A 25,549-nucleotide genomic window follows, 5' to 3' on the forward strand; every position below is an offset into this window, starting at 1 on the left:
TGAACTGCTGTTTAACCTGGAGAGATACAAATGGCATGTGATGTACTTATTGTACTGTCTCAGACCTTAAGTGATTGTGTTTTATATTGTGACAAAAGGAAAAGTTATTAGTCAATGTATGTTTTCTTTCCGTTTTAGCTGATGTTGCAGCATTGGTAGCATCAGTCATAAAATATTGTTTTATTTCTGATCTGCTTTTTAAAGTCAGTTCCACGTTAACTAGAATCATAGTTGTAGAGTTTATGTTCGCCTTATCATGAAAACATGAAACAGTTTAAATGATAACTAACTGGGTGCATCATTGCTGCTCTAATTGGTTATTTGGACGTGCCTTGGATCTCAGTTGTAACCTCTTGCTGTGAAATGGAAAAGTCAATTCTACAATTGTTGTACCTGTTCTCAGCAGAAAATATAACTACCTGCCAAGCATTTGTCTGACAGTGGCATGTTTCAGAGTAGGATGAAAGTTGGTTTTGTGAGGATGGAAAAAAGCGCTGTTAGAGTGGCACTGAGCCATCATTTGATGCAGGAACTGAGTTGTAGGAATTTTAGGAAATTGGAGGCAGTGCCAGCTTAGGCAAGGAAGCCAGTTGGTTAAGTGTTCATCTTTCAGTTATTTCTAGACTTGAAGGACTGTTACTGAGACCACACCCCAAGTATGATTTATTCTTAGAAAGCCACTTGTGGGGCAATACAAAGTACTGTGCACAGTAGATTTTATGAAGATGGTATGTATTTGTATCAATCAGGACAGGCAGCTTAGTATTTTTGCACTAGGAACTGTGGCTTTGCAGGCTTACAGAGATGATGTCATTGATGCTGATCCACATCCTTAACAGTGGTGCAGAGGGGGTTAAGCTCGTGTAAAAGATGGCAATACTGCACCACACAGGACTGTTCTCATGAGTATCATCAAAACTGTTTCCCATTTGGTAAATCCATAATTGCTGTAAGTGTTTTATTTTGTTAACTTCAGATTAACCACGTGCAGCAGATAATAGACAACTGTTGTTTCAAATTTACAAAAATGAAGGTAAAATTTAGCATAAAAGTCGGGTAGTTTATGTGTAATTCCATTATCTTACTTATAATTGCATTTAACAAATGAAAGTATGATAGCTGTCATAGTAAAAGAAATCCTAGTCAATGCGTTTATTTTTTTAGAGGAAAGATACTCTTTCTTTATGTATATGGGGATAAATCACTGCTATTGGGGAGGGTTTTAGGATAACTGATGGTGTGGGATATGTAGGTGTATTTAAGGTAGGTGCCTGGCTTTTACAAAGGGAGACAACAGTTGGTGTAGTAGAGCACCACTACGTGAAACATGGAGAAAATAGTATCACGAGAGTGTGGAAGATTAACTAAAGGAAATAAATAAGCTAAAGAAGGTACTGGTCATCTAGAACAAAGTAAGAAAGTAAAAGGAGGAAGGGTGATACTTCTGTAAGGACAGAAGGCTGGAGTGTGGTGGGATAAAGACAGGGGCGAAGCACAGGGACTGACAAACAGGTGATGGGAGGGGCAGGGAGGAGGCAGTTGAGAGAACAAAGGGTGTGGTGTTAGGAGACCAGTTAAGATTGGTTCATACTACTACTGCTACAACAACAACAATGTATAACGCTAGAATTTGAACATTTTCTCATGAGTGGTTCATTTGTATGGCTTATTTTTCAGAGATGATACTTCAGAGCTTAGAATTCGTGAAGCAGTTGAAAATGATAAAATTGACAGTAAATATGGCTTTGAACGTGTATCTGATCATCTGGAACGTGTTGGTTTCCTTATTAACATGCACACAGTAAGTAAAATAGAAAGTATTTTTTTATGATTTGTTCTGTTTTATTCAAGAAATGTTGTTCCCCTGCCAATATATATGACTTTTATTTTTTGCAGACTGAAATTCTGGATGAAGATAAAAGGCTTGTAAGCGCAGTTGATTACTATTTTATTCAAGAAGATGGAAGTAGGTTCAAGGCATCACTGGCTTATTTACCTTATTTTTATATCCTACCAAAACGGGAGTGTATCAATGAAATATCGGGCTACTTGAGCAAAAAGTATAGTGGCACAATAGCAAAAATTGAAGTTATACCAAAAGATGACTTAGATATGGTGTGTTGTACTTATTTATTTCCTTAACTGAATAATCTTTTAGATTAGTACTGCTATTTTGTAAAAAATAAGCAACAATATAATTTTCTTACTGCTGTGGGCTTTTGGAGTAGATATTTTTTGTCTCCTTATGTACTCAGAGTTTCTTTGTCGGCAGAAAAGTCTCAAACACTTTAGTTGAATTTGGTGACTTAATACTAAAAGTAGTCCATTGTCAGCAAAATAGTCTCCTGTATACCTGGAAACAAGTGACTGTGTCTGAAATAGAGATGTAAATTTCAGAGTGATTTCAGGCCTATCAAAAATCTTCCAGTGAGAGTGAGACAAAAACAAATAAATTTAACAGTAGTGTGTGTATGTTTGTCATAATTACACTTATAAAGGTATCTATTTCTACTCCTTCAGAAATGAAATAGCATTATAAATAGGAGGAAAAAGAGAGGAGGAAGAAAGAAGGAAATATGTGCATGCCCTTAGAAAGGAGAAAAGTCACGTTCCCATCATCATCAAAATCAACAACCACCAACATTTGACAGCCACTACTTGATAAGGGCCTCCTGTAGATTATCCATGCACTTTGGTCTTACATTCTGAATACCTTTGTTGCTCCTGCATGTCTTCTAATGCTGTCTACCTACCTTCCATCTTGGTCTCTTGGAATCCAGCAAATAACTTCCTTCGTCCATCATTTGTCTACATGTTCTGCACACTTCCAAATTTTCATTATAGTCATGATTAGGTCTTCCACTTCAGTCTTTTAACTGATCTATCTGTTTGTTGTTGTGTTCCCCCAAGTAATTCATTGCTTATTGAGCAGCCCTAAAATTTTGAATGGTTTTTAATACTTTAAAGTTCATGTTTCTCTGCCGTAAGGTAAAGGTAGTTTTGTAACCAGATTGTAATTTTCCTTTGCAATTACAGGCCATTTTAACTCTTCTGTTTGTTTATTTTTCTCTTTATTCAGTCTGTGACTTAAACTGTCCTAAGTATGCACTGGATCTATGACTTCATTGTTAATTAGAACTGTTTCATTTTTTGTATGTTTGTTATACATTATTTTAGTCTTATTGCAATTGATTTTTAAGGTAGTTTCAAAACTCGTGTCTAAAGTGCTTCCATTTGCTGTTTAAGTTTGTCTGCCCTGGAGGGCAGCTGTATATACTCATGAGTCAAAACACTATGATCACAGCCAACTGTGAGACAAAATGCTACCTGGTGGCCGTGTAGGCATGTGACGCAGTAAAGAAAGTATATAAGTGGACCAGAGATGAATGGGGAATCATCCTAACAACTTTACAGGGCGTGAATGGGGAAATCCTTTGACAAAGGGAAACTATTACAGTCCAGCACCTGGGAAAGAACCTCAGAAACAGTGAAGCTTGTCAGCTGTTTGCTTTCTGTTATCATGAGCATTGATGGAAAGTGAATGGAGGACAGTGAAACCACGAATAGACGACAAGATATTGAACGTCCATGCTTCATTACAGAATGTAGAAGTAGGTGGCTTGTCCACTACATAAAGCAGGACAGATGGCAATCTGTGGAAAATCTGAGGACAGAGTACAGAGCTGGTGCAATGGAGCACATGGTTCATTGCACATTGTTGAACCTGGAGCTCCACTGCAGACAATTAATATATGTTCCCATTTTGACCCCATGACATTGTCAGTTATGAATGTGGTGACTCAGTATTATCAGGATTGGACCATGCATCAATAAAAACATGTCTGGAAAGGTGAATCATAGTTTTTGTTGCACCAGACGAGTCACTGTGTCCTAATAGCTGACATCCAGGTGAATGGGTGCTTGAAACTTGCACCATGCCATGGATGCAGGCATGTGTGTGCAGTGTTATTCTGTGGGAGACTTTTGCCTGGGCTTGTGGGACCTGTTGCAATAATTGAAGATACTGTGACACTAGACTACATAAACATTGTTGTAGATTACCTGCATCTCTTCATGTTAAGATTGTGTCTGATGGTTATGGCATCTTCTAGCAGGATCACTGTGTATGTCACAAGGCCAGAATGATGCTCCTGTGGTTTGAGGAATATGATAGCAAACTCATGTTGGTCTCTGGGCCTCCAACTTTGCCTCTTGAGTCCAAAGGGACACTATTGGGCGTCAACTCCGTGCCATCGACCAACTGACCTATAAATTATGGAAATTACGTGACCTGTGCATAGACATCTTGTACCACATGCCTCCAGAAACCTGCCAAGGACTTGCTGAATCCATATAAGGAAGAATAGTTGGTATAATGTGTTCCAAAGATGGATCAACACACTATTAAAGTGCTTATCATTATGTTTTGTCTGATCAGTGTGCTGTCATTAGTAAAATGAATATGGTTCATTAACATGTATGTTACGAAGGCTGTATACATGGAAGAAGCCTGGAGATACTGACAGGTTTCAGATAGATTATATAATGGTAAGACAGAGATTTAGGAACCAGGTTTTAAATTGTAAGACATATCCAGGGGCAGATGTGGACTCTGACCACAATCTATTGGTTATGACCTGTAGATTAAAACTGAAGAAACTGCAAAAAGGTGGGAATTTAAGGAGATGGGACATGGATAAACTAAAAGATCCAGAGGTTGTACAGAGTTTCAGGGAGAGCATAAGGGAGCAATTGACAGGAATGGGGGAAAGAAATACAGTGGAAGAAGAATGGGTAGCTTTGGGGGATGAAATAGTGAAGGCAGCAGAGGATCAAGTAGGTAAAAAGACAAGGAATAGTAGAAATCCTTGGGTAACAGAAGAAATGTTGAATTTAATTGATGAAAGGAGAAAATATAAAAATGCAGTAAATGAAGCAGGCAAAAAGGAATACAAACATATCAAAAATGAGATCGACAGGAAGTGCAAAATGGCTAAGCAGGGATGGCTAGAGAACAAATGTAAGGATGTAGAGGCTTATCTCACTAGGGGTAAGATAGATACTGCCTACAGGAAAATTAAAGAGAGTTTTGGATATAAGAGAACAACTTGTATGAACATCAAGACCTCAGATGGAAACCCAGTTCTAAGCAAAGAAGGGAAAGCAGAAAGGTGGAATGAGTATATATCGGGTCTATACAAGGGCAATGTACTTGAGGACAATATTGTAGAAATGGAAGAGGATGTAGATGAAGATGAAATGGGAGATACGATACTGCGTGAAGAGTTTGACAGAGCACTGAAAGACCTGAGTCGAAACAAGGCCCCCAGAATAGACAACATCCCATTGGAACTACTAACGGCCTTGGGAGAGCCAGTCATGACAAAACTCTACCATCTGGTGAGCAAGATGTATGAGACAGGCGAAATACCCTCAGACATCAAGAAGAATATAATAATTCCAATCCCAAAGAAAGCAGGTGTTGACAGATGTGAAAATTACCGAACTATCAGTTTAATAAGTCACGTATGCAAAATACTAACGCGAATTCTTTACAGACGAATGGAAAAACTGGTAGAAGCCGACCTCGGGGAAGATCAGTTTGGATTCCGTAGAAATGTTGGAACACGTGATGCAATACTGACCCTACGACTTATCTTAGAAGCTAGATTAAGGAAGGGCAAACCTATGTTTCTAGCATTTGTAGGCTTAGAGAAAGCTTTTGACAATGTTGACTGGAATACTCTCTTTCAAATTCTGAAGGTGGCAGGGGTAAAATACAAGGAGCGAAAGGCTATTTACAATTTGTACCAAAACCAGATGGCAGTTATAAAGAGTCAAGGGACATGAAAGGGAAGCAGTGGTTGGGAAGGGAGTGAGACAGGGTTGTAGTCTCTCCCCGATGTTATTCAATCTGTATATTGAGCAAGCAGTAAAGGAAACAAAAGAAAAATTCGGAGTAGGTATTAAAATCCATGGAGAAGAAATAAAACTTTGAGGTTCGCTGATGACATCGTAATTGTGTCACAGACAGTAAAGGACTTGGAAGAGCAGTTGAACGGAATGGATAGTGTCTTGAAAGGAGGATATAAGATGAACATCAACAGAAGCAAAACGAGGATAATGGAATGTAGTCAAATTAAGTCAGGTGATGCTGAGGGAATTAGATTAGGGAATGAGACAGTTAAAGTAGTAAAGGAGTTTAGCTATTTGGGGAGTAAAATAACTGATGATGGTCGAAGTAGAGAGGATATAAAATGTAGACTGGCAATGGCAAGGAAAGCGTTTCTGAAGAAGAGAAATTTGTTAAAATCAAGTACAGATTTAAGTGTCAGGAAGACATCTCTGAAAGTATTTGTATGGAGTGTAGCCATGTATGGAAGTGATACATGAACGATAACTAGTTTGGACAAGAAGAGAATAGAAGCTTTTGAAATGTGGTGCGACAGAAGAATGCTGAAGATTAGATGGGTAGATCACATAACTAATGAGGAAGTATTGAATAGGATTGGGGAGAAGAGAAGTTTGTGGCACAGCTTGACCAGAAGAAGGGATCGGTTGGTAGGACATGTTCTGATGCATCAAGGGATCACCAATTTAGTATTGGAGGGCAGCGTGGAGGGTAAAAATCGTAGAGGGAGACCAAGAGATGACTACACTAAGCAGATTCAGAAGGATGTAGGTTTCAGTAGGTACTGGGAGATGAAGAAGCTTGCAGAGGATAGAGTATCATGGAGATCTGCATCAAACCAGTCTCAGGACTGAAGACCACAACAACAACAACAACAACAACAACAACAACATGTATGTCTTGTTTGTGTTCCCAGCTTAAAGCTATGAAAACTTCTTGTAATTTAATTTTTCTGAAGAAGTTTCATGCATGCTGTGGCATATACAGGATGAGTCTGTGACGATGTTATAAACTTTCATTAATGATGGAGAAGGATAAATTTATCAATTTGAGGTAAGGGACTCTGGTCCGGAAAGTTATAAGCGAAAATCATTCTGATACCTCGGACGGTGGAATGCATATACCGGTAATGTTGTTGCTAAGTCTGTAGGGTAGGAAAGTTGTAGAGATTGTAGTATGGACCAAAACAATAAACAAAACCTTCAGTAAGCATGGTCTCTAAAATGCATACCTTCATAGCTATGGGCACTAGTTCAGTAGGAGAGATGTTTCGTTGTAGCGAATATGAACAAGTGCTCATAGCTCTTAAGGTATGCATTTTAGAATCCATGTGTACTGTACATTTCTTCTTGTTTTGGTCCAGACTGTCACCCATTAAAATTACCTGCCCAACAACCTGAGAAACATAAGCACTGTTACATGTATTTCTCTGACAGAGGTATCAGAACGATTTTTGCTGATAACTTTGACTTGGTTGTTTCCAGACCGGAGCCCATTACTTCAAATTAATACATTTACCCCTCTCCATCATCCCTGAAAGAATGTGTGCATCGTGGAGAGAAAGGAGGGGGGGGCGGGGGGGGGGATAGGAAATGGTGGGAACTGATGGATGGGAGAGAGAGGCAGTGGGTACAGTGAATTAGGAACGTCATATGGGCATTACAACACCAAGTGATCTAGTGTACTACACAATGATGTGAAGGAGTGGATTGGGTGGGGGAGATAGTGGGAGGTGGGTATGGTGTAGGATGACTTGAAGTGCAGTTCTTGGAGCAGGGTAGAGATAGAGGTGAGGGGTAAGTATCTGGAGAAGACAGAGGTCGATCCCGTAATCCACGTGACACCAGGTCGTAGTTTATGAATAAGGTATTCAAGCTATGTGATGTTTTCGTATGAACCATTAGTTACTGACCTAGGTAAGGACTGCCTTCCCATAATTCATTGTGCTTGAGCTAGGGTAACTCCCTAATGGACCGCTGTATATGTACCCAATAACAACAATGTTCTACATTGCCAAAGCATTTTTAAAACAGATATTTCTTTGGTAATTTGTGAAACGCTGAACATTTGTGTATTTATTGAGTAGGGGTTAGCAGCATTTTATAGGTTATTGTACTTAGTTATATTGGCTATTGTACTTGATGTACGGTTCAGATGTATTTCATACAATTGTAGCCATATTTTGCTAGTAATACTAAACTGCAGGAAAGATATGTATTATGTGCTGTAAAAAATGTAAATGCTGTGTGGTGCTGCTGGCTGGATTATCGTCCAGATGTTCACAAAGGCTTTCTTTATTAGCACTCACTGCAGTATGTGAGGGCTGTGCGCTAAGTGTGACTGTAATGAGGATGAGTGCATGTAAGTGAAGTGTTGTGTTCATGTTGTCGATGTCAAAAGAGAGTGGATAATAATACTTTTGAATATTAATAAACTTTTGTTTTCTATGTGTGAGCAGCCAAACCATTTAATTGGTCTTCAACAAAAATACCTGAAACTTTCATTTGTAAGCATTACTGACTTAATGAAAGTTCGTAAAGATCTTCTGGCTGCTGTTCGTAAAAATCGTGAACGGCACAAAGGACGTACAGTTTACTCAGAAATGTTGAGCAATGCCCTGGCAAACAAGGAAGGTATAGATGTCGCAACCAAGCGTACTGCTACTGACCATCTGGAGAGTATTATGGACATAAGGTAATGAAGGGTTTTTTATGCTTTCATATGTAATTGCAGTGAAATATAACAATAAATTAGTATATTAGTATTATGAAGCATTGTCCTTGATATTTGGAAGAACTGACACCCAAGGCATCACTGTCTTGGTAGGAGAAATACCAAGATGAACTAGCTTGCATAATGAATGGGCAACTTCCAGACAGATGGTCATTAAGTGAACAGAATAAAGATACAGGAGTATGTAGTATGCAATAATGATCAGAAAAATTGGGGTGGGATTAATAAACTACAGAGTAAAGACAAATTCACAATGATGCCCCATTGTTTGAAGCACTCCTAAACAGCCATAAAACTTACTTAAAAGTTCATTAAACTTGGAGACTTCATCACAAATGTGTTGACAGTTTATGACTCTTTGGCTCTTGTACTAACATTTTGGTGTCTCCTGCAGCTATTATCTAGACCAATAGTGTGAAACTCACAACCCACAGGCTGCAAAAGGCTCTTTAAAAATTATATGTGCAGTATGCCGCACCAGTCTAATAATATGTAAATATTGAGTCACCTTATGACTGACATGCAAAACCTGACTATAGTTGAGATGGTGTAAGAAGATTCCTATCACCTTGCAGGGCTGTTGTTGGCTCATAGTTATGAAACACTAATGGATGCCGGTGAACATGTCAGCTATCTGCAGAGCTGTGACAACACTGATGTGTTGCCATAGAGGCATTTACAAAATTGTGTAATGTTATTGGTTGAGGTAGGCCCACCAAGCCCAACGCATCTGTTGGGAATCAACTTAATGCCGACTCAACTACAGCAGTGAATGTTTTGGTAGGCGACACTATATGACAGACTCAGAGAGTATAAAAGAAGATTCCGGTCGGGTGTTTTGCAGACTCCTTCCTTCATAATGCACTGCTGTCAGGCCAATGGAGCAAAAGTGTTTGCTTTAAAAAAGTGAAGAGTTCGCTGCTGGGGATTCAGGCAAAAGCAATAGACTGATATTGACCATGTCTTTGTCAGCACATTCTGATGATGTAGCTGTATTGGTTTGCTATGTAGGTCTGCTCGACACATATCATTACAAGTTGGCAGTGTTGGTGATTATGATGTTTTCCACTGGTGTCAACAACGTTCAAACATGTGTAGTATTGTAGATGCTTGGTGAAGGGTGTCCAGTATTAATTAAGAAAGCAATTAGAGATAGAGCTATATCTTGCATGTCAGGGTCATATTCATTAGTTATGCATTGTAATGTATTTTTTTAATAAATTTACATTAGTATGAAAACTGAAGTTGAAGGCCTTCTCCCATGGTTTTTTTTTTTTTTTTTTTTTTTTTTTTTTTTTTTTTTTTTTTTTTTTCCCCTCTTCTGGTACCTAAACGTGAAAATTGGTTATATGGCCCATGCCAGCTTTTGAATCTGATAATCTTGGTCTAAACTTAATGGAGAGTTTTCTAGGGACAGAAAGCTAGTTATAACCAAAAATTGGCAGCAGTGACATCTTTGGGGTAGATCTAAATGTACAGGGTGTACATAAAGTCCAGGAACACTTTCAATTATTTATTGCACAAGAACTAAATTTGTACAGATGTCATACATATTGCATTTTGAAGTGAAACTCTGAAAGTGTCCCCCCCCCCCAACATTCGATACGCAAACCATGAGTGATCCGGCAGACATCAATGTACTGTCATCGAATTCTTGCCATACTAGTCTCAGCATGGCATTGTTGACTGTGGCAGTATCCTCTCCTGGAACTCTGGTACATCATGTGGTAGAGGCGGTATGCACACCAGATCTTTAATGTGTCTCCACAGATAAATTCACACGGAGTGAGATCTGGTGATCGGGGAGGCCATTTCATGAAACAGCTGTCCCCTTCTGTAGCATGGCTGATCCATCGATGTGGCAGCTCCGTGTTCAGGTACCCACAAGCTTCATGATGAAAATGGGGTGGAGCCCCATCCTGCTGAAAGATGAATGATACTAAAATGTAGACTTCATGGCCGGAAATGTCATGTCCATTATAATTATCCAGGCTGTTATGCCGTGGTCAGTTGATGAATTCTGTGTCAATTCCCAACGTTTCGACCCCCTTTAAGATGTCCTTCGCAGATGGAGACAAAACTTTGGGAATTGACACAGAATTAATCAACTGACCACGGCATAACAGCCCGGATAATTATAATGGATATGAAAGATGAATGGAGAGTCTGATTGCGTTTGAGGCATCAGCCTTTGCTGCAACATGTCCTAGTAGGAATATCCAGTGACAGTGCTCTCAGCAAAGAGGAATGGCCTGTACAGTTTTCGACGTGACAAGGCACAAAAAAATTTAACTTTGGGGAATCATGCTCAAATTCAGTGCATTAATGTGGGTGCTTTGTACCCCAGATTCGACAATTATGCCTGTTCACTTTCCCATTAGTGTGAAAAGTGGCTTCGTCGTTAAAAATTACGTGATCAACAATGCCATTCCCATCCTCATTCAGTAGTTGCAACTGCGAACAAAACTCAAAACGATTGTCTTTTTCATCGTCATTGAGCTTCTGCACTAGTTCCAGTTTGAATGGTTTCATAGACAGCTTCTGTCACAGGACTTTGCACACTGTCATTGGAGCCATTTCGAGTTCACGGGATGCACGATGCACTGATTTCTTTGGACTCCTTATGAATGTCTCTTGTATGTGCTCCACATTCACTTCACTCACACTGGGACGTCCGCTTCTCTTTGCCTAGAATTAGCTTAAACTTAAGACTGGGTCTTTTTATTGACCACCAGACTTATTCCCAGATGTAACTGAAAGCTTTAGAAGGAATCTCAACTCACAAGCATGTGTGTTCCCCAATTTTATTGTCATAGTTGGGAAAGCCTTTAATGATCCTACATTTGATTGGGATAATTTCAGTTTTGTAAGTGATGGACGTGCCAAGACATCCTATGAAATAATACTACAAGCTTTCTCTGAAGACTGCTTATAGCTCCATGTTCAAATAAAATGGATATTTTAGCATTTACTAAATGACTGGTGTACATGAACATCAGAAATAAGTGATAATCACAAACAATGACTGAACACATACAAACAGTAATTTGTTAGCTTAACTTTTACACTTGCTGTTGCTGTAGTACAGGTGATGTCTGTCTGAAAAAGTCCAGCTCGTATTGCTTTTGCTATTCTCACAGTTTACAAGTTCCATGTATTTCCACAACTTAACTTATTCCTCAAGCAGTAATGCAGTTTGTTTACTGTCACATCGTATGGATTTGTTGGAACTGGAGAAGGGAAGTGGTGGGGGTGAGTTAAGAGTCTGACATTTTTTTCTTCTTTTCTGGCTTTTATGAACTTTTTATGATAAGACAATAGTAGCCATAAGAGAATAGTAGCCTGTTTTTTGTACCAATTAAGTTTTGCCTTCAAAGCTAATAAAAATTTTGAATCTTTACATTTTAATGTTAAATCTAGCTTGTACTCTCATGCAGAATTTATTTTATAACTCCATTTTGAGTCTCCACCTTTATGTTCAATTGTCTTTTTTATTAGGGAATATGATGTACCATACCACATAAGAGTGTCACTTGATAACAAAATCTTCTGTGGCTCATGGTACTCAGTGCAGAGTAGAGGCACTGAACCACCAATAATCAAGAAACGAGATGATATCATTGAGCGGCCTGATGCCATTGTCTTGGCGTTTGACATTGAAACAACTAAACTTCCACTTAAGTTTCCCGATGCCAGCAGTGATCAAATTATGATGATATCATATATGATTGATGGACAGGTAAGTTTTGTGCAATCTTGTTTTGATTTCTTAACACAATTTTAGTACTGGTACTTCAGTGAACAGTTTTCATTTCCTTCCCAGTGAACCAGATTACATTATAAATAATATGTCATAACTTCTTTGTCACTGAGCACAAGACTTACAAATAAATCATGAGAATCCTGTCAGCCTCTTTTAATAGCTAAATACAAGAGGTGTTCCTTAATTACTGGAAATTGCATCTGCTGCCTTGCTACAGATTTATTGATTTTGGTGCATCTTTGTCAAACTTCATTCAACATTGCAACAATTTTTCGTAACTGATATTCTCCAAATACTGAGCTACTTCCTGGATATCAACATCCATCTCCAAAAGGCTTGTGTCCAAACTGAGCTCCACGTGACACATTGCTCCCCCATAGGGTAGGTATCCATGATAATGAATTTGCTTCAGTTGATGCATGACTACATTCACACACAGTTCTGGTAATCCCATAATGAAGGAGAGTTCAGAATGAGTCAAGCTATACATTAACAGGCAGAACCCCTTCTTTAATGATCTGCATACTGATAACAAATTATGACACATACTAACATGTGTTACTCTATATTGAATTCGAGTATTTGCAAGAAACTAGACAAAGTCTTTTAGAGTAGGAACATGTGGTTGAAAAATTTATACTTGCCCTGTTGAAGCTGTCTGTTATTAATAATGAATTTAACATATTTTATTCATTTGCAGCAGAAAGCGTTGGTATGAATCTCTTGGACTGTTCTTGCATACTTGTGACTTAATGAGTGACTTTTCTACAACCTTTATTCTTTCTTAAATCTCATGATTTATTTGTAACTTTTCGTTAACAAACATAGAAACACACATGTGATGAATTGAGCAAAGTCCTACCTGAAACTGAACTGGGCTCAAACTGTACAACTGTGCAGTCACAGCCGTGGTCCCTTAAATAACATTATGCCAACGTGAACAAACTTAGATATCATTAGCATTTACACTATATATTAATTACAATGAAAAAAATATGAATACAAGCAATTCCACATGTGACGTCAGAGTCATCAGAGAACAGAGGCACATTTTAAACAAATTGTTTTCTAAAATGTAGAAGCTATGAGTGTTGGATATCACACCGCGAGTACCTTTAACAATTAATATTACAATATCCAGATTGGTGCCGAACTACTTCATTATTTTCATTACCACCATGTACAAAGGCTTCAATGTGGAAGATAATTTGGCATACCCAACTACCTTATTAACCATGTTAAAGATTATTTTGTACTGACCATTTACAGTTCAGTATTCAGACTCAGCATTGGTCAGTGCACCATGGTTGAGCAAATTGCCACATGAGATCTAAGCTGTGGTAACATGAAGTGCAGGACTCCCGCGGGAATATAAATTACAGTTGGCAGATTGCGTACACGCTTTGCATAATGGCAACCCTCACTACCAATAGCCATGGCACTACATTTTGTTGGCAGCCTTGTTGCCCACAGAGATGACAGATTGCTACTGAATGACACTGACCCCTCCCCAAGTTATCCAGTATGCCAAGCATGGAACAACGACGACAGTCTTGCCCCCCTCTTTGTCAGGCCACCACTGAGCAGCACCCAACTCACCAGAGGTTCCCTGACACACCATGCTCAGAGCATTGGCGCTCATTTTGCCCATCCACCCAACATACCTACCCGATGACACCCATTGCCACCACAGCGTGTCATTGAGCCCACCCGACTGTGCCACACCTCGCATAGCTGATGGTAAGAGATGGTGTGATACGACCTAAACTGCAGGATTTGAAAAACAGCCAACAGATCGGATAATAGCGCTGGTTTCACGCAAACTTTGGCACCACCGCATGCAAGTGTTCCCAGCCCTGCCAACATCCAAATACCTCCCACAACCTTCACTAGGCATCAGAGGCCACACCAATACCCAAGTTCATCACTCACTGTACCTGGCAAATCAAACCAGTTCGCCCCACCCACCCCTCCACAATCACTTCCCACTCTGTGGGTGAGATCGTCACACCAAACAGCACTTTTTGTTGGCTTGGGATCCAAAATCGTGGACCTGACTCTGCCCTTACACTATGAGTAGCAAATGGATTGATTATCACAACTTACGGAATTGTCACCCACAACATTGATATTGGCAGTGGACAAGACCTCGGAGGTGGCCAAAACTTTACATGGACATTCCCACACACCGATGTGAATGAACTACTGATTGGGGCCGATTTCTTATGTCAGTTCCATCTATGCCCAGATTTATAGGAAGGGGTACTGCTCTGTGGGTCAAATAATATTGCCATTGAGGGCACTATCAGACGATCAGCTACATCATAGCATAAGGACACCTATGTTTCATTGGGACACAAGGCTCCATCCGCTATGGTCCTCCACCAAGAATCAGCTGACAGCAAATGATCATCTGTACATTTAAGCCAGGAATGAGCACCTCGCACTACAAGAGAATAACGCAACCCATCGCAGGTTACTATACAAGTGTCACAACCAGCTAGCGGAGGCTTGACTGCAACTTATGCCTGACATTGCTTCAATCTGTTTGAGTCTTCATGAACATTGCCCAGTCACCATCAGCAAACACCTTTCTTTGGTAAATGTTACACAGGATCTAATTGGTGACAGTGCAGCAAGTGTTTGTGCAATAAAAAAACTATGACAAACACGTTCGTTCTTATTGGTGACTGTACACAGAATTGAAATGACAGAGGGACGCTCCTGACAAAGCCACAGTTGGTGAGTTGCTTGAGATGGGCATTATCAACCCTTCAAACAGCCCTTGGACCTGGGCTTCGCCAATACATATGGCCCACAAAAAAAGCGGTACATTCTGGATGTGCAGGGACTATAGGGTACTCAACACTTGGACAATCCCTGAGCGTTACCCTGCACCTGATATACAGGACTTAACACACTTGTTATCAAGCACAATGATCTGCAGCATCGTAGACTGCTGAAATGTGTATTTGCAAATACCAAGAGTGGCTGAAAATGTTTCTAAAACTGCCATTATCATCCCCTCTGGGTTATTTTAATATCTTTTCATGCAATTCAGATTTAAAAAAATGCAGCTCAAACATGACAGAGATTCATCAACTCAGCTGTACACAAATTCAGTTCTGTTTCCCATGTGTGAAAAACATACTGTTATTCTCTGCTATGCCCAAAGAGCATGAAGACCACATCTGACAGACTTTCCGTACCTTAGAACAGCTAGCTGTTATTATCAGTATTGAAAAAGACCTCTTGCATCAGCAAATTGTAACTTTCCTGGAATATTCGATTTCATCAGCACGGATCAGGCCAACAGAAGAGAGCACTGAATTCATACAGCTCATTCCCAGGCCCACGACCTACCACAAGGAGCTATGCAGATTACTAGGAATGATGAATTTCTACTGGCACCACACCCCATGGGCAACCAAAATCCAGGCACCCCTCACTAACTCCCTTTCCGCAAACAACACTAAGGGCAGCCGAACTGTCCATGGTTGGAAGAAATGTCACAAGCATTCCAGACACACCCTAACACACAAGAAAGACTCACCACAAAGGAATTAACCAAATGGACAGAAATCAGTAGATGCAATGTACATGTACAGACAAACAGATAGTTACAATTACAGAAAACATTGATGATTTATTCAAGAGAAAGAGCTTCACAAATCAAGTAAGTCAATAACAGTTTATTCCATCACTGGCCCTTATGAATGCTTTTATTCAGCTTGGTATTGATTTATAGAGTTGTTGGATGTCCTCCTGAGGAATGTCATGCCAAATTCTGTCCAATTGGTGTATTAGATTGGCATAATCCCAAGCTGGTTGGAGGAATCTGCCCATAATGCTCCAGATGTTCCCAATTGTGGAGAGATCCGACAATCTTGCTGACCAAGTTAGGGTTTGGCAAACATGAAGACAAGCAGTAGAAACTCTCGCCATTTGTGGACGGACGTTATCTTGCTGAAATACAAGCCCAGATTGGCTTGTCCCAAATGGCAACAAAACAGGGTATGGAATGTCGTTGATGTAGTGCTGCGCTGTAAGGATGCTGTGGATGAGCCCAGACTCTCATTGACTGTAGTAGAATTGTCTTCAGTGACGAGTCCCATTGTGAACTGAGCCCAGATGGCCAGCAAAGATATGTCTGTAGATGCCCTGGACTACAGTGGGACACCAGCCCATTGCCTGCCATATGGTTCGACAACCGGAAGTGATGGTCTGGGGTGTCACTTCTTTTCATAGCAGGACCTCTTTGGTTGTTTTCCGCAGCATCCTTACAGCACAGCAGTAAGTGGATGATATTCTATGTGGCGTTTTGTTGCCCTTTATAGCAAGCCACCCTGGGTTTACATTTCAGCAAGATAACTCCTGCCCACACATGGTGAGAGTTTCTACTGCTTGTCTTTGTGCTTGTCGAACCCTGTCTTGGTCATTAAGGTTGTCAGATCTCTCCCCAATTGAGAACATCTGTAAGATTATGGGCAAGGTCCTCTAACCAGCTTAGGAATTTGAGGATCTAATGCACCATTTAGTCAGAATTTGGCACAATATCTTTGCAGGAGAACATCCAGCAGCTCTCTCAATTAATGCCAAGCTGAATTCTGGCTTAATAAGGACCAGAGGTGGACCAATACATTATTGATTGGCTCAATTTGTGAAGCTCTTTCCCTTGAATGAATCATCCAGTTTTTTCGGAGATTGTACTCATTTGTGTAATCAAACAGTCTCTACAGAGAACCATGAGCCTAGACCACCCCTCACCAACAATAGCCGACCGGTTGATCAGTACTGACGCTAGTAACACTGCCATCAACACTGTCCTACAGCAAGGAGCTTAGGGTCCAGTGAACACACAAGGAAAAGACAATCATTTACATGAACTCTAAAAGGTGACCCCAACACTGGCTTGTGACTTGAACAAATAAGGTTACCCAACTCTAGTGTCAAACTATGGTGTGACTCTTCACATAGCAGATCATGCCCACTGATCTCCAAGCTATTTAGGGAATTAATGTTTAACAACTTCACAACCTGTCACACCCCGCCATGATGTTTATTACCAAACCTCTTTTTTGGCTGGGATCACAGAAGACTGCAGAAAATAAGCAAGGACCTGTGTTCCATGCCAGCGTAGGAGGAATGGACAGCACACACTCCACACCCACAAGGCATATTTCTTGTACTGAAAGGACATTTCCAGCACGTACACATGGACCTAGCTGGCCTTTACCTGAGGCCAAAAGATATAAATACATTCCATCGCCCATTGATTGGACGACCCATAGGGTAGAAGCAATCCCTTTAGATGATGTAACAACTGAAACAGAGGCAACGACTTTCATTAACATTTGGATTTTCCATTTCAGTTGCCTTCTATTTATAACAACGTGCGAGGAGCAGCAATTGCAATCCCTCCTCTTTTCTGAGCTGTGCAAACTGTGCAGCTTGCAATGATTTCACACAATGGCCTACTACCCACAGGGCAACAGGTTAGTGGGAAGATGGCATTGGACCTTGAAGGCCACTTTAATGTGCCACAATACACAATGGCCAACCACTCTACCCTGAGTACTGCTAGGCACCTGGGCAGCATGCAAAGATGCCCTGAAGTTGTTGCTTGCAGAAGCACTATATGGCAAATGGTTTACCCTCCCAGCAGACTTTCCCTTATCTTCCCCACTATTAACACATGCAGAATTACCTTTGCTTGGACAGAACATCCAACACTACATTAACAACACTCACATTCTTGCCTCACACGCTACGGCTATGACTTATCTTGGCTCACAAGAGGCTAAGCGATTACTCTCGTGTAATGCTAGGTGATGATGCAGTCTGCAGCCGACTGTAGCAATCATACATGGGCCCCTACAAAGTACTCCAATGGGGAACAAACATTTTCTATACTACTGAAAGACAAACCCACAACAGTATCTGTCCACCATTTCAAACCTGCTTGTATCCTAACAGAAGAGCAGGACGAAGATCTTTCCACTCCTCTTATGTCAACCTCTCCCATACCCAACACTTCCTATGTGGATCTTCAGACCTACATGACAGCTTCAACATCAGTACTGGAGAGATGTCCACACATCACACACATTGCAGGTGGTGACTCTTCCCACTCCTTCTGTGGCAGATTCCTTCATCCCTCCATCATTTCTACGGGACTACATGCAGGAGTCGATAGCAGGACCCCTCCGCCCCCCACCCCACCCCCCACCTATGCGGTGTTCTGCACTAGTAAGGGGGAGGAGGGTATGCTCTTTGGCGGCATTGATCTTCAGGGTTGACTCTGTCCAACATATTGGCTGCAGCAGCTATGAACATGTTTTATCTGTAACCAAAAATATGATATTTGTTCATTAGTTACTATTTGTCTCTTGTGTAGTGGGTATCGCAGTAACATGTTTTGTATCCATTCAGTGTATGATAGTAGCAATAAAGTGTTGAATTCTTTGCCAAGGTGTCCGTACATCATTCCACCCAACCCCCAGCTACCAAGGATTCACACAGTTTTAACAAAGTAGGAACATGCCTACATGAAATTCCAAACTGTTGTGTTCTGTAAATGAAATACAATAAACAAACATTTCACTTTAGAGAACATCTAATTAATCCTAATAGTGTTAGTTAAAAATTAATAACTTCAAAAGGAATAAACACAAAACATAAATATAAGAATACAAGATAAATTGACCTGGGAATGTCATATTTCCTACTGGCCATTTGTATTAAACTAATATGCCAGAATAGAAAATTGCTTTGTGAAGTATACTTACATAGACAGAGAGTCTATATGTAAATTGTTTTTACTTCTAATATTTTCACAGTTCTTCCTCAGTTCACTTTTATTATTAATCACAAATCCCCTTAGGGACTAAATGTGTCGGGGGATCTAAGCATGAGAATCCCAATATCCCTGAAGATGCTGCTACAAGATGCTTGCTTATCAACTTTGCTTAATGTTTATACTGCAAACTTCTGTAGAATAAATACTTTATCAAAGGTAGCTGCATGTCCCCAGAACATTACTGTGTGGAATTAGAGTATGTTTGCAATCCCTTCTGCAGGTCGACACAATTAGAGAGATTTATAAGTGCAAAGTAGGCAGAACTGAGCTTTTTCTTTAACTTTACCTCATGCTGGTGCTACCGCTGTTTATTACCTGCAAAACTTTGCACATGTAAGATGGAAAAGATAGATTCTACTCACTACATAGAGGAAGCATTGAGTTGCAGACAGGCACAGTGAAAAAGGCTACTAAAATAATAAAGCTTTAGGACAAATTTGTGACACAGTGGCCGTGTGTGTGTGTGTGTGTGTGTGTGTGTGTGAGTTGTGCTTGTGTGAATGTGTCTTCATTTTCCTCGTCAGAAGAAGGACTTTGTCCAAAAGCGTTAATATTTTTGTAATATTTTTCGTAGTGCCTCTGTGACTCAGTGTCTCCTCTTTATGGTGAATAGCAATCTATTCTTTCTATATTGTTGTTACTCCATCCTGGACTTTCCATTATTTGAACTTCACACGTGGTATTTCAGCTAGTGTATTCCCATTGATCCCTACTTCTGGAATTTATTTTTATTTGTTAAGAATATCATAACATTAACCTTTGTAAAAGTAACAATTTACTGTCAACTAGTTGTAAGCCTCTTGCATGATTACCCTGACTGTGTCTGGTATAAAGGATTTGGGCCCTTCATTAGTATACCCTTGTCTTCAGCAAGGTCACAATTATCAAGGAGCCCTGCAGTGTCCCTGTGAAACCAAGTACAAGTCAGAAACAGGAGTGGGCGAAGCACTAAACATTATGAGACACCATATTTAATGTTTCCCTTATCAGAATTCAGGCCTCCTCTTGTTGTACTATTTGTTAATGTGACAATCTGTTTTCTATTATTAAAATATGACTCCATCCATGGAAAAGAGAGCATTTTACACTGGAACTATTTAGTTTCCATAGTACAATTCTATGCAGTGCACAACTGAAGGTCTTAACAAGTTCATAGAAAATACTTTGGTTGAAATACTTTCCTCTCCAAAACAGTTACTTTCCAGTGACCTTGTTTTCCCAGTCTCTTTGGCTGTTTATTTGGCAAACCTGATGTTTTCTGGTGGAGTCTGCACAGTGCCTGTCTGAGTAAATAACTGATCTGTTTTCATTAGTCCATTTTTTCTTTTCTGCGTTTTCAGCTACTGTTAGGAAGAATTTGTTGAGTTTAGTTGCTAATGAGTTGAATTTATTGTTTATTATCTCACAGCTACTGTCATTGTTGAATTAAATATCATTTGCTTTACTAAGTTCATTTGTTTCATGCCAATAATATTTCAAACCATATTTTTTCTGTTCTTTGAATTTTGTGCATTGCTGACATTTTTTGCTGTTTTGATAACATGGTGAAGAATTTTTCCAAGTTTACGGTAAATAAAGTTTTTGCTTCGTGGTAAATGTTAGTCATCATTTTCCTCACATTCCACTCTTTTTGGCTTTGGTCGAGTGTAAAGAAAAACTTGATTAGCTTAGTGTTTTAAGTATCTCTGTAGGAAAAAATTAAATTTCTCATCAACATTGTGCACCTCATTACCTTGTTCATCCAGTAAATTGTCTCTGAATAGTATGGCTGAATCAACATCTATAACTGTGAAATTGTAGATTTCCCGTGTTAGCCAAACCTGGTTGGCAGGGGTAAGATTGTTGATTTTGAAATGAATTGTCAGGCACTATTTTGCCACATTTTTCCATTCTTGTTGGTAGTCTTATTGTAGGGACCATATGAAAGATTGACATCATTAAGTCTAGCTGCTGTAAGTCAGTACTACTCAGAATGAAATCCGTATTGAAAGCTCCACATCCAGTGACTACCCATTTACTTCTCTTAAGTCTTAGCAATCTCTTAGCTAGACAGAGTTCAAAATCTTTGTTGTTGAAGCCAGAATACCATCAAAACTGCTCTGTTGCATGTTCCCTAACATGTTACTGCATGAAGTGCTTTGTCCTCCATGGTGTAGCAGACACATAGGTCACAGGTTAGATTCCCACCTCCTGCAATTATTTCTCATTTGATAATCATGATCTCTTGGGCCACAACTGTCATGACAACGTCCAAGGTTCTCAGTGGCACAGATTCAACCAGCTCCTTTGCCAATTCAGTCACCCTGCAGAAAAAATGTACATTCTGAGAACAGAGAATAGCACTTCAATACATTTCCATTGTTGATGTCCTTATCACTTCATATGCTGCTGTAAAGAAGAAGAGTTTTTAGCAGCTATTATGGTGCAAGGTATCTAACAGCAGAGCTATTCTGTGGATACCAAGAAACGACAAATGATTATTGCTTATCTGTGGACTGAAACCTCTTGCTTATCTTTATCGAGGTCGCTTTCCAAACTGCCACAGCCATTGTTTGTCACCTTTTAGAGGGAAATCCTCACTCCTAGCCATCAAAATCAGGAAAATTAAACAAGTTTATCAGTATGGAGGTGAGGCTATCACTGTCAAAAATCACCCAGGGATGACAGTTGCCAAGTCATCAGAAGATATCATTAATATCATTATTGACTGACCTATCCATGCACTAATCACTTCCTAGGTATCATTTTCTGTGAGGCTGCATACTTATCACCACCGTCAGAATCAAACAATGTTTCAAAATTCAAAGATCTGTTTGCTGACAGTTGTAAATGGAAAAATACATCCAGCTGACAGGGACCTGTGTTCATGCGCTAATCACTTCCTAGGTATCATTTTCTGTGACGCTACATACTTATCACCACTGTCAGAATCAAACTATGTTTTGAGATTCAAGATCTGTCTGCTGATGGCTGTAAATGGAAAAATACATCCAGCTGACAGGGACCTGTGTTGTGTGAACAACTATCACTGACAGAACACAGCCTTTTGAGTTTGTATTACCAGAATGTAGGCATAATGTTATGTCTGCAGGCATCACAAATAATCATAGACTGTGGAATATTGGAGCTTCAGATTGATGAAGTTAGAGATCTCAAGGTCATACAATGATTGCTCTGACTGATTGTCTATCACTGAAGACACATTTATACTACCATCTACAATCTGAGTTATAGTCAACTGTCTGGATGCTCAGTTAAGTACTCTGCTTCACCAAGGAGATCTGTATGTCAATGATGATCACAACCATCACAAGTGGACAAAGAGAGCTCAGAATCACCAGTTGCCATGAACAGCAATAACTCTTCCCTAAGGGTACATGCTTAGGGACATCGAATCAGTCCTGGAAAGTCCACTCAGTGCCCGCACTTCGCTATCTTTATTGTCTACCCACTGAAGGAATCTACTGTCAGCCACCAAAAGGTTGCCACCTGACTGAGGAAAAGATTGTTTATTCTGCATCAAGTTTTGAGAGTGTTCAAGTCTTACTCCAGAGAGAAACAGGCTGGATGACCCAATGTGGATAATTTTGTCAACAGCAGAGATCATGACTCCATCACTAGATATTTGTAAATGGTATCTCCTGCTGAATGATAGGTAATTCATAAAAAGGTGCTGTCTGATGATGATATTCATCCTTCAGAGTATCTTTGGTCCTTGTGAAGAAGGCAGGTAGTGCAGCGTGTTTTTCCGTCAATTACCAATAGTTGAATAGTATCATTCAAAAGAATATCTACCCACTGCCACAAATTGATGACATCTTTGATTCTGAAAGGATCGAATTATTTCTCATCTATTTTTATACAATCTGGCTACTGACAGATAAAGATTGAGAGGAAAAGACTGCTTTCAAAGGATGTAACAGGTTTTGAGAGTGCAAAATATACTGTTTGATGTGACTAACACTCCGGCCACCTTCGAAACATGGATAATCTGCTTTTACATTTTAAATGGACAATACTGATAAACTACTGAAAAACACATTCTCTGGTTTTTCTACCTGACTAAATTGACTCAGAAGAGTTCATGTAAGAGCTTAATTGAAAATACTGTCATTTTGAGAGAGATTGAAGGAATTATACTTCATAAAATAATGTGAAACATGAAAGCTGACATACTGAAATCCTAAGTTTATGGAACCAGGTACCCTCTGCAAACTAAAATCATTGGATGGATGGAAAAGGTGTTGAGTGTTGAAATGGTCAAATACTTTTTCAAGGGACATGAATCTTATCTTTTATTTAATATTCTTCTCTTCTTTTTAAAGGTGCTAGTTTTCTGCATTTTTCTCATTTTTCCTGTGGACCCAAAGCTCTAAAACATCTTAACTCAAGAGCTGAAAACTAAAGGCTGCATTTTTCACTATAGAATTATCAAAATTTTTTCTTTGTTATAGTGTCACCATGGTACCGATAACATATTTGGTTTCTTGGATAATATTATCAAGAAAATAGTACTCATTGTTTAATTTCCATAGTATTGGTAGGAATAATTTTCTAACATATTTTTGTTTGTTTCTTGCTAAGATTTCTAAACTGATAAAGGCCTGAATTTGGCGACATAATTTATTTATAACTTTTTTAATATTTCAGGGATATCTCATTACTAACCGTGAAATAATCTCTGCAGACATAGAAGACTTTGAATATACACCTAAACCAGAATTTGAGGGACTCTTTACAATTTTTAATGAACCTGATGAAGCTGGGTTGTTGCAGAGATTTTTTGACCACATCCTTGATATCAAGCCACACATTTTTGTTACCTACAACGGTGACTTTTTTGACTGGCCATTTGTTGAAGCAAGAGCTGCAGTTCATGAACTAGATATGAAACAGCAAATTGGATTTTCGTGTAATAGAGATGGTGTATATGCTTGCCGACCTGCGATGCATATGGACTGTCTGTGGTATGATAGTTTTTGTAACATTATGATTTCTTATTAAACTGTTCTTATTGTAATGTTTTCTATTAAACTTTGTAACACAAATTAAGAACAAACTTTTATTATTTTGTATGTATTTGTTACTCTTAGAGTGAAGTGTATAGACGAAAAGAAAAGTTGCGGAAAATTACAGTCTTTATTTACAAAGTAGCTAAATTGAATCTGACAGCTGTTAACATGTAGCAAATATCACACATGTGTAGAGATTGCTCATTATTTGGACTAAGCTTAGGCAGATTTTTATTTAAAAGAGTCAGTTACAGAAATGGTGTATCAGGTGTTCTCCAGTGAAATTTATCAGCACTTTCGTAAACAGTGATGAATACTGTACCGTGCAGAAAAAAGTAGTCCCGTTACCATACATAATTTGACACATGCTTCCCAAACATAAATATTCATGTAGAAATAAAAAAATATATAACATCAGTTTATGACCCATGTTTGTCTCAAACACAAAATTTATGTGAGAAAATTGTTAAAATTACAAAGAGGCAGAATGGCTGGCCAGTACTTTTGGAAATGAAAATCGTAATACTGTCAGTAGAAACATTAAAGTATCAAGAAGTAATCATACTATTCAGATCTTATACTGGGTGTCTTTCTTAAGAGTTGTTAAGCACATTTTCTTTAGTGTTGTGGCAGATTTTTGTAATTTCAGTTTTTCAGTGTATATACCCAGCAAATACTGCTCAGCCCACATTTCATGCAACATTATTTCGCCACATATTCTGTGCCTGACTTGTCCAGTCTTGTGTGGTGCCCACTACATTGCTATCCTGTCTGGTACCCACATATAGCAGCACTACTCAGTTGGTGCTGAAATACTGGTTATTCCTTGTGATTCTTTGTCCTTGTTTATAGATGTTGTTAAATGGAATTTTACACTCTACTGATAAGGGATTTTCTATCTAATGGATGCATAAAATTTTACTTTAAAAACATTTTGCATGGAAAGAGAACCACTTAGCTGTTATGAGCAGAATTTGTTTTGGTTAACTTTACCTTTACACTGGAAAAATGAAATTGCAGATATATGCGAAAACGTCAGAAAAATCATCAGTGACACTTAAGGGATATACTCAGTATGTTTCCTCTGTTGAGAGGAAAGAGTGATTGGTCGAAGGGGTAATAGATTACTCAGTCCGTAGGTTGAGAGGGACCCTCCTTGTGGGTCTCCCCTCATTTTCGTAATAGCTGAATTAGATCCCTCTCAACCTAATGTCTGAGTGACTTGCCTTCACTTTCCTGCATACCCCAACCAGTTCCTCTTTACCCCTGAA

At 39.3% G+C, this 25,549-nt stretch overlaps 1 protein-coding gene across 2 annotated transcripts in view; it reads left to right on the forward strand.

Moving 5' to 3' along the window:
* LOC126267081 (DNA polymerase epsilon catalytic subunit 1) overlaps window positions 1-25,549 on the forward strand; it is a 266,885-nt gene that overhangs the window by 14,090 nt on the left and 227,246 nt on the right. For both annotated transcript variants that reach the window (XM_049971945.1, XM_049971944.1), the window contains 5 exons: window positions 1,678-1,801; window positions 1,897-2,115; window positions 8,370-8,605; window positions 12,143-12,383; window positions 23,917-24,233. In XM_049971945.1, coding sequence (XP_049827902.1) covers window positions 1,678-1,801; window positions 1,897-2,115; window positions 8,370-8,605; window positions 12,143-12,383; window positions 23,917-24,233 — 1,137 coding nt within the window. The remainder of the gene's footprint in view (window positions 1-1,677; window positions 1,802-1,896; window positions 2,116-8,369; window positions 8,606-12,142; window positions 12,384-23,916; window positions 24,234-25,549) is intronic.

This window comes from Schistocerca gregaria, chromosome 4 (genome assembly GCF_023897955.1).
Source record: "Schistocerca gregaria isolate iqSchGreg1 chromosome 4, iqSchGreg1.2, whole genome shotgun sequence".
Lineage (NCBI taxonomy): Eukaryota > Metazoa > Arthropoda > Insecta > Orthoptera > Acrididae > Schistocerca > Schistocerca gregaria.